The following is a 17,419-nucleotide window of genomic DNA, read 5'->3' as shown; positions in this document are numbered from 1 at the left end:
GAGTAATAACTATTTCTTTTTAAAACATGATTCTATAGTTGATTATTTTTTCTTCCCATCAAAACTAAAATTAATCTAATCCTTAACTTTTTGAAGAGCGAACACAATTTTTGAAATATTTTGTTCGTGTTGTAACAAATAGTTTGACAATATAGTCATTGCTTGAAATGCCTCCTTTGACGATACATGTGGGACAATGCTACTATCATCTTGTTCAGGATCATTCTCATCATCATTATTCATTACAAATTGAATAATCTCTTTCTCTATAGGTGATTCCATAACTGTATCATTCTCGTTAGGGTGGTTCAAAATATGTTCAACATCCATCACATTTCTGTAGGCTAAATTAGAGATGACATCATTTAATTCTTTGATACTTTCATTTAATTCACTAACTTCTTGGATACCTTCGTCTAATTCACCAACTTGTGGTTCGGGAACATTGTTTTCTTTCGATCGGATCTTGCAATGCCGAAAATAATTTGCAATTGTTATTTCTTTCACATCAAAATTCCAAGCCAAGTTAGCAAAATTAATAGCATTCAAAATATTATTTTTTTCAGTATTTGGTGCTTCAACCTCAAGGCCTTGTAGGATGCTGAAATAAAGACGACGACGATAATGAGCTTTGAATGCTCGAATAATCCCAGCATCACATAGTTGAATCTTAGACGTTGTGTTAGGAGGTAAGAAAAACAGATCTACATTTCTTAGGCTTTCAACTATCTTTGGATGAACTGGACAATTGTCTATCATTAACAATACCTTCCTGCCATTCATTCTCTTATCAAACCAGCCAACATATTCTTGGAAAAGCAAGTCAGTCATCTAAGCTTTCTTGTTGGATCTATACATGCAATTAAGATTCCAGTCATCCAAGCTTTCTTGTTGGATTTATACATGCAATTAAGATTGTTCATGTTCACATTTTTAAAGCATCTAGGATTTGCAAACTTATCAATAATTCATAATGGTACTTTGTCAGATCCATAACCATTGCAACAGAGAGCAAGAGCAATTCTCTCTTTGTCTTTTTTGCGACCTTTAAGCTGCTTGGTAGCAAGTGAATGATCGGCTTCCAATCGATAAAATAGTCAAGTTTCATTCATATTATAAATATCATTCAATTCAAATTGATCTAATTTTGATCGTATGCTAGGCAATTCGTTTTCAATGTTCTCCATGATAACTAAATCATTTTCACCAAAACGTCTGTAAGACTTGATTCCGTATCTTGACTTGAAACGTTCTAACCAACCAGAAGAGAAGTTGAATTCTGAATTAGTTTCACCATATATTTTCAGGAAAAGATCTTTTGCTTTTTCTTGGATCATTTTCCCTGACATGTTCACTTTCTCTCGCATTAAAATATTCTCTAAATCAGGGTATTTTTCCGATTTATGCCTCTTGTTATCGCTATTTTTTATCTCATTTGACAAATACTCTGTCAATTTTTTAAGAGTGTGCGATATTGTTGATTGACTAATAGTCAAATCGAACTTTTGTTTCACCTATGCTTGTAAATCTTTTTGGCTAATAGTTGAATTCTCTTTCTCATGCTCACGTATTGCGTTTCTTATTTTATTGGTTAAAGATGATTTTTGTACACCTTTCAAATGATGAGAAGACATTATACTTGGATTATGATTGTTAAACATCTAGCTTTTTCCTTTTATAGTTAACATAAAATCTCTTCATATTTTATATACATGAATACAATTAGAAATATTAAACTTCACCAAATTCGTTTAGCTTTCCTAGATTTAAATAATAAATATGGAAATACTACACTTTTTAGTTTCCTAGATTTAAACTTTTAAAACTCTTAATTCAAATATTTTTTTCTTTCTTATGGCACATACTACAAAATACTATCTAAAATAATAAATATTTATTTATCAATAAATAAATATTTTATGCATTTATCGATAAACTAATAATCTCGATAAATGAATATTTTTTCCCGATCCCAAGCATATGCATTTATAAAGGTTTTACTGTAATTATTATTGTGAAATTTATTATTGGTGTAATTATAATACAATTTGAATTAATCATATTTTAATATTAACTTTATAAGATTGCCTTCAATTCTTTGATATGTTTCAAACTCAAACTAATTAAATTATCAAATAATCTACTTATTTATCTATATCTATATTACCTTAAAAGTATCAACTCTCTAATTTGAATTTTAAATTACTATAATACTCTCAACTAAAAGCATTCCCTTAACTTAAATGTTAAATTAGTATAGTACCCCCAAGCAAAAAAGCGCTGAAATTTAAAAAGTTAAATTACTTAAATATCCTTCAACTAAATATTCTAAATGAAATAATCCAAATATTCTAATTGTTAAAATAATTATTTTAAAAAAATCCTAACGTATAGAAACTATTCTAAACACACACTGATAGGAAGGGATGCATTCTTTCGGATGACTTGCCGTTATCATATGACGAAATGATGTGTTCTTTCAAATATACTTCTATCAACTGTTAAATAGTTATTATATAAATTCGAGATAAATATGCCTTAATTTGCTCAACATCTAAAAAGGCTGGGATTGTTGGATATTGAGATATATCCTAAGCAAGCAATAGTATGTTCTAAATTATTTTTCAAGTACAATTTCTATTTTTTCTATTCGATTGCTTCTTCTTTTTTTCCTTCTTTGGTTTGAAACAAAATTGAAATTACTTTATTAAGACATATTTTGTGTGTAGATGAATATGTTTAGAAACTTAACTTCTAATTTTCGTACAGAATTATAAATTTAAATTAATTTATATATTATGTGGTGGAGTTTATATCATTGGTTATTGGTTAGGAGATCAATTGATAAATATTTTGGATGTAGTTATGAGCCTTTTTATGATGAGGCAATCAAAATGCACATGTTCACATTTAAATGATATTTTTTCTAAAATATCTAAAAATAAGAAAATAGTCAAGTCTAATAATTTATACATTTATTAGAATTTTTCATATTATTAGGGAAAAGAGTCAAAAATATTCTTCAATTAGTCAAAATAAGCCAAATACATCCCCCGTTATGGTTGTATATATCAATCATATATTAAAATATATACAACACATGATAGAAATGTAAAAACATATTACAAATGTATAGACCCTATACAATTGTATTTGTTGATACACTTGATAGAATTGTACTCTTTAATACCTTGATACAAAGTGAATACACATGGAATATATACACTTGATAGAATTTTATATATTGATACAACCTAATATAACTTGATACGAAAAAAATATAACTTCTACCCAACAATAGAAAATTTATTTTTGTTGCTTCTCAAAATTACTTTTGAAAAAAGAAATTGAAAAAAAAATAATAATTTAAGGAAACAAAAGTTTTTAGACTTCAAAAAGTTTGACCTAACAGGCTCTTAATAGATTGTGTAGAATTATAAATAATATCGGTGATCGAAGTAGAAAACAATACTATTAAATAAAAGTCTCTTTTTGACGCAACCATTAATGGATCTTAAATATATCATGTTTACTCGACTCAACAAACATGTGCAACGCACGTGTCGATAAATTAGTACTATATTAAAAACATGAAAACCATTAAAATGTTAATTGAACTTTTTGCCCGTCGTTAAACTTCACTTTAGAAAAAAAATATTTTTTCATCATTTACCTTCAATTATTATATTATTAATTTAATAATATTAAATATTGACTATAATCAATATATTTATGGCAAGCTTGTGTTGTATACGTGAGGAAGGAATCAATATCATCATTCTTGGTTTATATATGGAAAATATTCCATGTATATGAGAAAACAATATATTTATGACAAGTTTTTGCGTAGTCATGCAACAGGGCTTGTCATTTACTATTTTTCCTATATTTTTATTAATTTATTGTTATGTAAATTATATAAAAATTAATATTTTAAACTTGGTTTAAACAATAAATATATTAAATTTTCCCCATTAATAATATGAAACCGTCAAATTTGAGTTTTGTTTCTAATCGTGCAAAAACTCTAATAAAAAGATAGTATAATAGATAAAATCTTCATTTATTATTTTTCTCAAATTATATTTAATTATCTTTATAATAGACAAATTAAGGAGTCTTGGAATATATGGTAACACATAAAAACAAATTTTGGTGCAAGTAAAAATTGACTATAACATAAAAAGTTTTATTCTGTTGTACCTGAAAAATTATAAATTAATTAAGGAAAATTAAAATATAAGGAATCATAAATTATATGGTAACAGATAACTTTTTATAGAATAATTGTGTCACTACATATACTAGATAGCAAGATCTATAGTTCAATTTGTACCATTAAATTGAAGAGAAGAATCCTAAAACTATATATTGTAAAAGGTTACAGTGCCACTTGCCATTGGTTCTATTCTAATTTTATTTTCTCCCATGAACTTTCATATGTTGTTAGTTTTTTTTTTTTTACTCTTTTTACTGAACTACTTATTGTTCTTACTATTAATTATTATTATTATACTATATACTATCAGTAGTTTTGCAAAAACTTTTACAACAAAAAAGGTGAAGACAGAAAGATGAGTCCGATTGGAGTAGCACAGATGATGAATGCTCACCTATAAATAAAAATAGTCTATGAGTCAACACAAATATTGAAGGTACAAATCTCTTAAAGCAACACACTTTTTTACTGAATGAGATACAAGAAATAAAAATACAAATAATAGTAGAGAAAAATTCAAAAATAGCCAAGACAAAAATCATAATCAGGCTTCTTTAGTTACATTTTACTTAATTATGATTCGTAGATACATGTTATAAAGAAGAGAAAGGTAGGCGGGATTTAGAGGGAGGAGAGAGGTGAGATCTGAAAAAAGATAGAAGAGAGATACAAACGATTTTTAAATCTAATCGATAATTGTATCACTAATACAATTATTTTGTATCAAAACTAGCTACTATAAAGATGAGAGAGGAGAGAGGCGAACGAAATTAGGAGAGGGAGGAGAGAGGAGAGAGGCAAGCAAGATTTGGGAGAGCGACAAATAAAGTTGATTTGTATCTTTAATCGATAATTGTATATCTGACCGATAATTGTATCATAAATACAATTGATACAATTAAAGTGTATCAATGAATACAATTGTATCAAATATTATTTTATTCAATTCATTGATGCAAATCTGTTATATCAAGTATATTAACGAATACAAATTGTATCCAAAATATAATTGGTATCGACAAATATAATTGTATCAACAAATACAATTGTATCGTTGTTGTAATTCGTAACAAATTTTTTATTCATCTATTGGCTCGTGTATTGTATTTATGTGTTATCATATATGTTTGTGTTACTATTTGTATTTGTATCATTGACTATTGCCATTTGTATTTGTATCATTGATAATTACTATTTGTATTGCAAAGAGGGGGGGGGGAGTGGCAAAGAGAGGGCGAAGAGAGAGGAGAGAGGCCAGAGAGATGACAGAGGCAAGAGGCGAGAGGCGAGGAAGAGGGAGAGAGGGATTAACATAGCTATATTTATAAAGTAGTAGTTGTGAATGATAATTATTCAAACTATAGTGGTATATAGTAAATACATACCATATTTTTGCCTTATTATATAATTTTTTCATAATTCGATAGAAGAAAATCTTTTTAAGATATTGATAGAATTAGGTGCAAATACCATTAAATGTATTTTGGCAATATTCTAAAATAAATATTAACACTGTGATACTAGTTTAATCATAAAATTATCGTGTTGTGAGCCTCTTGGTAGATGACTTTCAATTTCCTGGCATCATAACTTTTATGTTGTCATATTCTGTTTTATCATAATATTTTTTATTATTGTTAATTTATTTTTTCTTTACCTTATTGTTTAGAGTGTATTTTCGTATATCAATAACAACATAATTTTTACTATTGATGTGAATGGCGAAATTTTTCTCCTTAATTGTTAGTATAATGGTGGGTTATCATGTTGTTTTTAGTTTATTTTTTATCTCGACAATTTAACTTTATTTTTTAAAAGTTTTTTACTTAATAATATAACATACACACAACAATTTATATACATTTATTATTAATTAACGCGATACACACATGCAAAGCACATACACTTTCACTAGTTAAATTTAAATGTTTTAACTTTTGAATGTTTTCTAAAGGTAATAGTCACTATAATATTGGTTTTTGTAATTTAAAGTATTACGAAATATTATAAAAGAAAAAAAATGATACTATAATTGCATATTCAATGAAGTGAAATCTTCATTTTATTTTTAAACACTTTTAGAATAATTTTGATAGTTCATGTAACAATTGATTTCATTAAAACGTTTTCAAAACTATAATCAATAAGAGAAATTTAAACATTTGTGTTGTTATATAATGTACAATATATATTATATATATATATATATATATATTTATATTTATATATATATATATATATATATATTCTTGACTTACAAAATATTAAAATAAATGTTATATTGTCAATTGAAAAATAATATTAATTATTAAATTATAATCCATTACAATATTTTTTAAAGAATTTATGAGAATAAAATATATATAAAAAATCAATTAAGTGTAACCCTCTTTTCTAAAGTTTGGTTTTATGCCATCCATTCTATTGAGCCGCCCCTTAATTATCAACATATAGTTAGCAAATACGAGTGTGAAAACAATCACAAATAACAATGTCATTTGAACTTTTTTTACAAATTTCAACCCACCTTACCATCAGAACACTACAATTCAAAATCATATCAAAAAGAAATTTTGGGGTTTTATCAGAGACAACAGAAAGCAAATCTAGAGATAGAAAAGAATGGGACTTACAATTGGAGTGCAACATGAGGGAAATCAAGAGGATTTTGGGTCCAATTTTGAAATCCTTTCATGTTTTGGGACAAAAATTATATAAGAAAAAAATGATACTCGAATTGGCATATTCAATTAAGTGAAGTCTTAATTTTATTTTTAAGCATATTTAAAATAATTTTGATAGTTCATGTAACAATTGGTTTTATTAAAAAAAAATTAAAACTATAATCAATAAGAGAGATTTAAAACATTTGTGTTGTTATGTAGCGTACAATATTTTATATATATATATATATATATATATATATATATATATATATATTCATGTCTTACAAAATAGTACAAAGAAATGTTATACCGTCAATTGAAAAAAAACAAAATATTAAATTATAATTTATTGTAATTTTTTAAAATTTATGAGAATAAAATATATAGAAAAATTAAATAAGCGTAACTCTCTTTTCTAGGTTTTGAATTTTGGCTACCCATTCTATTGAGCTGCCCTTGATTATCAACATATAGTTAGCAAATACGAGTGTGAAAACAATCACAAAGAACAATGTGAGTTGAATTTTCTTTATAAATTACAACTCATCTTACCATCAAAACACTACAATTCAAAATCCTATGAAAACAGAATTTCGGGGTTTGCTCCTCATGAGAGACAACAGAAAGCAAATCCATAGAGAGAAAAGAATGAGACTAACGATTAGAGTGTAAACCGAAATAGATCGAGAGGATTCTGGGTCCGAATTTGAAATTCTTTCGTGTTTTGGGACAAAATTATACGTGTTATGCTATTTACGTGTAAATAAATTAGGCTTTTGTGAGTTACACTATTAAAAATAAATAATAATAACAATTAAAAATAAATCATAACAACAAACGTGTTTTTTAACTTGATTTTAACGGATATTTATGACCTCTAATTTTGAATATGCATAATTAGACATTCAAATTTACATAAAGTAGAATAATTAGACATATGTATCCTACTATATTGTAGTATCACGTAGACTATGTGTGTCTATATATTCAATTTTATATTAATTTAAATGTCTAATTATGCACAACCAAAATTGAAGGTTGGCCAAACAAAAAAGTGTATTTATACATGGTGTCATAAAAAACGTAAAATTGATTTAAGTTATATACACCATTGAGAGTGTAAATAAATGTTGTACTATTAATATACTACTACTTTTTAGTAAGTTATTAATTACTTTATCTTAAATATTTTTGGTTCAAACCCCACAGAAAGAAAATTCTTTTGTTGGAAGTGTCGCTACAGAATGAAAACTAAAATTTGGAGTTTGAGTCATTGAAAATGAAACACCTCACGATAGGGCTTGAGGTATCAGGTTCAAAAATGCAATCTCAAAAAATGAGCCTCATTTATCAGGTTCAAACTCATAAGAAAAAACCACACTACAAAATAAACTCTACAATATCGAATTCAGAATTCACATTTAGTCGATCTCCAATGTAACGTAAGCACGTGATACCGGGTGGAAAATATAATGAATGGTTTCATATTCCCGCTCTCGCACAGTTCAACTTTTTCATTTCAAATTCTCTCATCTCATTCTCAGGAACTACTTCTTCTTTTTCCTGCCGAAGCTTTTGCGAATTCAAACCGATTTAGGAAGCTTACGCCATTGTTTTCTGCAGAAATTCTTCAAATCTTTCACCTCATTTCTCTAAAATGACTCCACCTTTCATATTTCCCCAAAATTTACACTCTCTGGAAGAGGAAGAGGAAGAGTCCGATAGCAATCGTCTCTCAGTTCAAAATCCCACTTCACTGAGCAATCTCCGTCCTTCTGAATTGGAAGAATTCGTCAAAGGTTAGTTCTTTTCCGATCTTGGGTTTCACTCAAAGATCATTTTTTTCTTAATTTTTAATTTTATTCATTCTTTTTTCGAACCTACCAACTGGGTGCTCTTCAATTTTTCATAAAAGGGTTCTTCTTCTTTTTCTCGTTTTCTCTATCTGGGTTCTCATTCTTTTTCGATTTTGGAAACTGGGTTCTTATTCTTTTCCTATTTTTCCTACTTAGCTCTCTAAATTTTGCAATTATTTTCCCATTCAAATAGGTGTTTCCTTCGACCTATCAGACAAAGAGCTCTTCTGTGTGGAGGAGCAGGATGTGTTTGACCGTGTGTATTCACTGGTGAAGGAGTTTGCCTGCCTTACTCCAGGTTGTAAGCTCAATCTGGTGGAGTCTCTTAGGTCCAATCTCAGTGTTCTGCTCCCCACTGTGGATTCCCTCTTGAGGGTGTCTCAGCATAAGGATGGAAATGCTGATGATGAGAAGGATGACAGCGAGGAGGATGAGAGTTCGCTTGCTGATCGAGTTGCATCATATCGAAATGCTTTCAAAATATACACTTTCTTCCTCATTCACATTGTGCTCATTGAGGAGTCTAAATCTAGTTCTAACAACAATACAAAAGTAAACTCCTTTCTTTATCCGATATAGTGTGTGATACCTGTAGATTATTCCATAAGAGTGCAATTTTATGAAATACTTACAATGAATGTACTGTTTTTAGTCAATGCAACTGCATGTATGAATGTGGATTCTTGCTGGTAATGGGATATCGTAATCCTGCATGTATGGTTGATACTAGAAATGATCAAAGGTTGTTACTCTCTTCGTTTCAATTTGTTTGTCTTAGTTTGACTTGACACAAAGTTTAAGAAAGTAAAGAGTACTTTTGAATTTTGTAGTCTTAAGCTAAAGATGTATGTTGTACCAAAATGCTCTTTAATCTTGTGGTTTCAAACATGCTACACGTGATGTTGAAATTAAAGAATTGTCAAATTAGGAAAGAGTCATTCTTTTCGAAACAGCCTAAAAAGGAAAGTGAGAAAAACAAATTGAAACAAAGGGAGTACTAAAATGATCTCTCAAGTGGAGTTTCAAGGGATTCTAAAGAATTTGAATTTTGTTGATTTTGTGATGTTCTTGTGTATTTATTTCCTTTATAGCTCTTCTTGAAAGCATATGTTCCTTTTTGTATCATACTGAAATTTCGAGGGCAATTGAGAATACGTTTGGTTGGCTTTAGGTGGTCACTAATAGTCGAAAGAAGCAACTTGTTGGTGCGTGGAATTGGGAGCCACAAAGGGCAAGGATACTGAATTCAGTTGCAAATTCATTAGAGATCAACCTCTCGTTGCTCTTTGGATCATCAGACCCTGATGAAAATTACTTGTCCTTCATTGTGAAGTAATTTTTTTTCTTTTTCATTGAGCTGATTATCTTTTAGTGGATCAAAATACTAACTCAATCTGATGATGTGATTTGCTGTAGAAATGCTTTTTCGGTGTTTGAGAATGGGGTAGTCTTAAAAGATTCAGAGACAAAAGGCGCCTTGACTCGCATAATCGGGACATGTGCTACCAAATACCACTATGCTGCACAATCATGTGCTTCAATTTTGCACCTTGTTCACAAATATGATTTTGCAGTTTCCCATTTGGCTGATGCAGTTGCTTGGGCTGAAAAGAAGTACGCTGATGGTAGCATGGCTTCTTCTCTTATCAGAGAGATAGGAAGGACAGCCCCGAAAGATTATGTGAAGGATACAGTAGGGGCTGAAAATGTTGGGCGCTTTCTTGTAGAGCTCGCTGATAGAATGCCTAAGTTGGTGTCAATTAATATTGGCTTATTAATCCCACATTTTGGAGGTGAATCTTATAAGATGAGAAATGCTCTTGTTGGGGTGTTAGGTAAGTTGGTCATGAAGGCTTTCGATGATAGTGAAGTTCAAGTGAGTTCTAAATCGATTCGTCTCCGAACAAAGCAGGCCATGTTGGAAATCTTATTGGAACGTTGTAGGGATGTGTCAGCCTATACAAGGAGTCGAGTGCTTCAGGTCTGGGCTGAATTATGTGAAGAGCATTCAGTTTCAATTGGCATGTGGAATGAGGTTGCAGAAGTCGCGGCTGGGAGGTTAGAGGATAAGAGTGCAATTGTCAGAAAATCTGCACTGAATTTACTTATTATGATGTTGCAGCACAATCCCTTTGGACCCCAGCTTCGAGCAGCATCTTTTGAAGCAACCTTAGAACAATACAAGAAAAAGTTGGATGACCTAGGACCAAAGGCTCAGCCAACAAGTGTTTTAGATGGATTGTCTTCCTGTGATGAAATTAGCAATGAAGATGGAGAGGTCCTCAATGTGGGTGAAGAGATGAACAAGGAACAGGATGACAGTCTGACAGAAAGCTGCTTGCCTCATGAGGAAGATATGATAGGCCAGACAGATGATTCTGTGCCAGATTTTGGGAATTTGGAGCAAACAAGGACCTTGGTTGCATCGCTGGAGGCAGGCTTGAGATTTTCCAATTGTGTGTCTGCCACAATGCCAACCCTTGTCCAATTAATGGCTTCATCTTCTGCCACAGATGTGGAGAACACAATTCTTCTACTGATGAGATGCAGACAGTTCCAAATAGATGGTTCAGAAGCCTGCCTCCGGAAAATGTTGCCACTGGTAATGTTAGCTTTGTATAGTCCGAGCAACAGCTGATTTCGATATGTTTTATTAATGAGGGTTTATTAAACATTTTGACCTAATAAAGCACATCTGCAGGTATTTTCACAAGACAAAGCAATTTATGAAGCTGTTGAGAATGCCTTTATTACAATATATGTAAGGAAGAACCCAGAGGAAACTGCTAAGAATCTCTTGAATCTTGCTATTGATTCAAATATTGGAGATCTTGCTTCACTGGAGTTCCTAATTGGAGCCTTGATGTCCAAGGGCGATTTAACGAGTAGCACAGTATGTAATCTATAAAATCATTCCAATTGTTTTTCTTCTGAATTTCTAAATAAGAAATCTAGTGCGGCGTGACTCAAGAAGTTATAATTTTTTTTTTGAAGCATGGTAGAATGGTTGCATTTATTTCTTTGCGGAGTTCATGGTGGAGAGAACATGTCATAAACTTAATTATATTTAGGAAATGAATATCAGATGTTTATTTTGGTACTGGGTGATGTGTGCTGATTTAGGAGCCTTAGAGATTGTTGTTAAGCATGAGCTAGAGAGAGATGGGTTAAGTGTTACAATGTGCATTTTATTTGAAACACTTTAGCGTGGCTGAAGATAATCACTATATCAGATAAAAAGTCTAATTTATCCTTAAATCCAGATTGGACCTATAAGTAGTTATTTCAAACATTTAAATCAACATCATTGCTGAATGCTGATTTGCTGGAATGGTTACGTCTTTTTTAGTAATGTGGGATAATTTGACTGTCTAACAAATTCAGGATTTGAGAAGAAGCAATCATCTTTTATATTATAATATGAAATGTGATATTAATAAGAGCTCAGGTTACCTAACAATTTATCAAAGACTTGACGAGGTTTAAAGGCTTTGTAAATTTATTGTGTTAGAAAAATTTGCAACCTGACAGAAATGGCAAATTGAGTCATCCTTTTCCATTCATGAGAGGTGTTTTTAATGTCTTTATTTATTAAAAAAGAAAAACATGGTGCTAAAAGCTTAATATCTCTGGCATGAATGGAAAGTGACTACTCTGTTTACTTCAATAAGCTATATTGCCTTTGCTCAACTCACTTTGACTTAATGTGAACTAACCCATTGTCCTAACAAATGGATAAGCTTTACTTCTCTGATGCCTAAATCATCTATCTTTTTTTCCTAAAGCTTAAGAGAAAACTTTAATATTGATTCTTTTAATATTGCAGTTGTCAGCATTATGGGATTTCTTCTGTTTCAATATTGCTGGAACAGCTGCAGAGCAAAGTCGTGGTGCTTTATCTATTTTATGCATGGCAGCAAAAACATCAAATTCTGTTCTCAGCTCTCACTTACAAGATATCATTGACATAGGCTTTGGCCGTTGGGCAAAAGTGGAACCTTTACTTGCTAGGACAGCATGCCTTGCTCTTCAGAGGCTGTCTGAAGAGGACAAGAAAAAACTGTTATCCACTAATGGAGCTCGGGTATTTAGTATCTTAGAAAGCTTAGTTACTGGATTTTGGCTTCCTGAACATATATGGTATGCTGCTGCAGATAGAGCAATAGCTACTATATATACTATCCATCCGTATCCTGACAAAATGGCTGCTGATCTGGTGAAGAAATCTGTTAGTTCTGTATTTGATTGCAGTGGAGGGGATGAGCTACAAAATGGTAGCTCCAACCTGCTAACCACAGTTCAAGTGACAAAACTCAGCCGGCTTCTTTTTGTTGTAAGCCATGTAGCTTTGAATCAATTGGTTTACATTGAGTCTTGGGTCCGCAAGATTCAGAAAGATAAAGCAAAGAGAGAGAAAATGATCATTGAGGATAAGGGTGATTGCACAGATAATACTGGTCCACAGAAGGTGAGAAGGATCTTGAGGCGCATTGATCTTTTTGATGAAGTCTGCACCCATTTTGAACTTTAAATACTTTATAATATTTGTTCCTCTTTTTTGCAGGATAATGGTATCAATGCAGAGCTAGGCCTAGCAGCTTCTGAAGATGCATTCCTCGATACACTATCTGAAAGAGCAGAGAAAGAAATTGTATCTGGCCTTTCCTGTGAAAAAAACTTGATTGGCCATTGTGCACCTTTTCTTTCTAAACTCTGTAGGAATTACGGTTTGATGCAGAAGGTGATTGTTATGCCTACACTGTCTATGTTTTTGGCTTTCAAACACCGGAACTATACCAACCCCTTTTGATTTTTGCTCCTTATTTAACTCTTATGAATCTCCATAATCAGATGGACCAGTATGAATCTGAAAGGTAGTTTCACTGACAGTGAATGATGTACTTTTTGTTCAGATCAAGTAAATAACTTTTAGTTGCTTCGGAGTTCAAAAGCAAAATGTTTGTTTCGTGTTCTATTGATATGTTACTTGGATACTGTGGCTCTATACTTTTATCATCGAAGAAAACTTTATTAGTATACCCAAGGATAGTTTACTTCATTGTTCAAACAGTAGTTTCAATCCAACATCATTTATTGGATACTGACATATCTTCTGTATCTCTTCCAGTACCCTGAACTACAAGCATCTGGAATGCTTGCGTTATGCCGATTTATGATAATTGATGCTGACTTCTGGTTAGCCTTTTTCTCAATTCCTCTTTTCTTGTTTTATTACTTAAGTTTTTGTAAAATGTTCTAAACACGTGTCTATGTTACTTCCTAGTGATGCAAATCTTCAGCTTCTTTTCACTGTTGTGGAGAATGCACCATCTGAAACTGTTCGATCAAATTGCACTGTTGCTCTCGGAGATCTGGCAGTTCGTTTTCCTAATCTGTTAGAGCCATGGACAGAGCACATGTATGCACGATTAAGGGATCCATCAGTTTCTGTGCGGAAGAATGCTGTATTGGTTCTTTCTCATCTGATACTGAATGACATGATGAAGGTTTGGCTGGATTATCAAACATTTATACTTAGCTTTCTTGTGGTAGAATTTTATCATCTTGATTTACGTGTATCATTATTAGGTGAAAGGTTATATAAATGAAATGGCCATCTGTTTGGAAGATGAAGATGAAAGAATTTCAAATCTTGCCAAACTTTTCTTTCATGAGTTGTCAAAGAAAGGTAGTATATCTACCCAACTTTTCTTTCATCAGTTGCTAATAAAGAAGTTCGTCTCTTTCTAGTCTTTCTACTGTTGAGCTTCTTTCATCTGCTGTTGCGTGTTTCTGTGTGTACACACATCACATAATACTTTTTTTTTCCCTTTACACTTAATGTTTACAGGGAACAATCCAGTTTATAACCTACTTCCAGATATCCTTGGGAAGTTATCTAGCCAGAACTTGAAGGAAGAATCATTCTGCAACATCATGCAATTTTTAATTGCTTCAATTAAGAAGGTACCGTGAATTTGACATGCTTATTTGGGCTCTTTCTATAAGATTGATTAAAATGTTTATTTGTATATTTAGGACAAGCAAATGGAAGCTCTTGTCGAGAAGCTTTGCAATAGATTTTGTGGAGTTACTGGTATGGAATTTGAAAATTGTTTTGATGTGTCTCCGTGTAGAATTTGCTACTCTGATCTAACTATACATTGTCAACTATAGATCAACGATTTAGAAGAAGAGAGAAATGTATTGGGTACTAGTAGTTTGCATTTTGCAAGGATATCTGTTCTCTAAGTTTACACTGCTAAATTTAAGAAGTTAGTCGGAATTAGTCCATTTCTCCCCTGGTTTTGGTCCTGATTACATATACTTGATTGAGACTATCAAGTATATCTTTCTCTTTTTTACCCTGAACTGGGCATTGAGGTTTTCCATAACTTCCTGTGAGGTTTCACATTTTTGTGGATAAATCATGATGCCAGCTTTAGATTTTACAGTCTTTTTTCTTGATAATCCCTGCTTGCTCTACATTTCAAAGATACAGTGGTTGTCTACTTTGAGATGTGTTTCTGCGAGCTACAAAGAGGCTGATATACCTATTTGAGATTGAAAGAGGAGTTGCTGGTCTTTCAGTATTTGCTTTCGTACAGCTTTCTGTGCTGTTATGTCGGGTGTGTTTACCATATTTTTAGGAGTATTTTTGCAAAAATTAAAAAAAAATTATAATTAGGAGATCTTTGAATGAAGAGACTCCAGTGGATAGATTAGCTTCTGTTTGCTATTTGCATTATCACCAGAGAAACTTCTGCATGTTATAACTTCCTTCTTTATGCAGATGTTAGGCTATGCGAATACATTTCCTATTGCCTTTCTCAGCTATCGTTCACTGATAAAAGCATGAGAAAGCTGATAGAATTGTTTAAGACGTATGAACATGCCTTATCTGAAGACTCTGTGATGGATAATTTTCGAACTATTATCAACAAGGTAAAGATTTGTTGTGGCATCAAGGCTTGGACTAGTTTTCGGCAGTTATTGGGAATTCATTTCACCGTGTTAAAGCTTAATCTGCCTATTTGAATGTCTTCATTTAGGGGAAGAAGTTTGCTAAACCTGAACTCAAATCATGCATTGAGGAGTTTGAGGAAAAGCTGAATAAGTTCCACATTGAGAGGAAGGAACAAGAACTTACTGCTAAAAATGCTCAAAGCCATCAACAGAAAGTGGAGAGCTTGGAGAGCATCACGGTGAATGAAAAAGAAGAAGAGGAAATCGATGAATCTGAAATTGCTGAAGGTAGTTTTCTCCAAGTCTATTGCCTGTTCATTCAGTTATATTACTATTTCATGTTTTATTGACAAGGTTCTCATTTTGAACATTTTTATGGCGGAGGGCACCAAAGCTTCGTGCTTGTCTCTTTAATTTATACGAGTCATTTATGTTTTTATTCCACTAAATTTTTTTAAAAACAATGTAGAGGAGGTAGTAGCTGTTAACAAGACATTATGTGGTAGTACATTATATGAATAGTTGATCCTTCGCTACAACTATTTTTTTTAAAATCCATAAACATTTATATGATGGGGTTTTTCAGAATTTGGTACATTTAAGATGTAGATAATGATTAAAAAGCTCTGAAGTCATTCTGGCAAGAGAGCTGGAGATATATAAAGAGGCTAGTGGCAAAATTGATTGACAAAACTTACAAAGTCAATGTACTGTATAGGCAAAATGAGTATAGCCAACATGATGCAGGATTGTTGTATCTTCTCCGTTTCATATTATCTATAAATGGGAAGGGGCGGGTACAGTGCCTCATTTGGTTATCTTGAATTCTGTAACTTCATTTTCTAAATCATGTAACAGAATCTGAAGTCACTGATCCATTAACGGAAGAGCAAACAGAATGTTCACCTTCAGAACCAGGATGTGCTGAGTCGGAAGCAAATTCTCATGCTTCCAGTGAGGTGACTGATTCAGAAAATGATGAAAACGAAGTTCAATCCCCTATAAGTCGCATCAGAGGTTCCTTACAACTCACTATGTCCTTTGCAACTTGTTCTCTAATGGGGTGAACAAGCACTAACACTTTTACATTTGCAGGTTCCACTGGATCCAGAACTAAGACCAGCAGTAAAAGTGATCAAAATCTTGATACGTCCAATTCCACTACATCCAGAAGTAAGAACAGCAGCAGAAGTGATCAAAATCTTGATACTTCCAATTCCACAAGAAGAATAACCAGGTCCAGGCGAAGGTCCTAAACACACTCTTAGAATTAAACGTTTCCTTGCATTTTCATTAAGTCGGGGCAGTTGACTTTCCTGTCAACTGCATTGTATGCCAACTTTTTTTGATGGTCAATGTTTCTCTGAGCCTGTTGTGGATCACTTTCCTGTAAAAATGCAATATTCAGTTCTTGGCTGAGTAACATTACCCTCTGAGGCAATTATATGGATCATATGGGATTCAATTTTCCATATTTTAAGAACTTATTACCATGATTTTGGTGTTTCTACAAAGTTATAATCAGCTTTGCTGAATCCAACTTGTTTGATATTGAGGCGTAGTAGTTATTTTTGTTTCACTTCTCTATGCAAGTCATTTTGAAAGAAATTGCAAGCCTAGCAACGGTCTACATATTCTGCTCTATGCCAAGATCAAGCTGATTACTAGGTTAACAGTTGCTACAAGGCCTTTGCTTGCCTCCCATTGGCAAA

General features: G+C 32.0%; 2 protein-coding genes across 2 annotated transcripts; one reads left to right on the top strand and one right to left on the bottom strand.

Moving 5' to 3' along the window:
• Positions 1 to 75: 75 nt before the first annotated feature.
• LOC129876797 (CENP-B homolog protein 2-like) lies at positions 76 to 831 on the bottom strand. Its single transcript, XM_055952290.1, has one exon. The coding sequence runs from the start codon at positions 829 to 831 to the stop codon at positions 76 to 78; it is 756 nt and encodes a 251-aa protein (XP_055808265.1).
• Positions 832 to 8,399: 7,568 nt separating this feature from the next.
• LOC129877260 (condensin-1 complex subunit CAP-D2) lies at positions 8,400 to 17,203 on the top strand. The gene is made up of 16 exons (XM_055952748.1): positions 8,400 to 8,684; positions 8,935 to 9,293; positions 9,913 to 10,073; positions 10,158 to 11,343; positions 11,443 to 11,634; positions 12,568 to 13,209; positions 13,306 to 13,482; positions 13,870 to 13,937; positions 14,026 to 14,248; positions 14,331 to 14,430; positions 14,593 to 14,708; positions 14,781 to 14,838; positions 15,535 to 15,686; positions 15,794 to 15,995; positions 16,566 to 16,724; positions 16,803 to 17,203. The coding sequence occupies exons 1-16, from the start codon at positions 8,543 to 8,545 to the stop codon at positions 16,961 to 16,963; spliced, it is 4,098 nt and encodes a 1,365-aa protein (XP_055808723.1). The 5' UTR covers positions 8,400 to 8,542; the 3' UTR covers positions 16,964 to 17,203.
• Positions 17,204 to 17,419: the final 216 nt, after the last annotated feature.

The sequence above is a fragment of the Solanum dulcamara genome, chromosome 12 (genome assembly GCF_947179165.1).
Source record: "Solanum dulcamara chromosome 12, daSolDulc1.2, whole genome shotgun sequence".
NCBI classification, from domain to species: Eukaryota; Viridiplantae; Streptophyta; class Magnoliopsida; order Solanales; family Solanaceae; genus Solanum; species Solanum dulcamara.
This window is presented reverse-complemented; position numbering and strand designations above follow the sequence as displayed.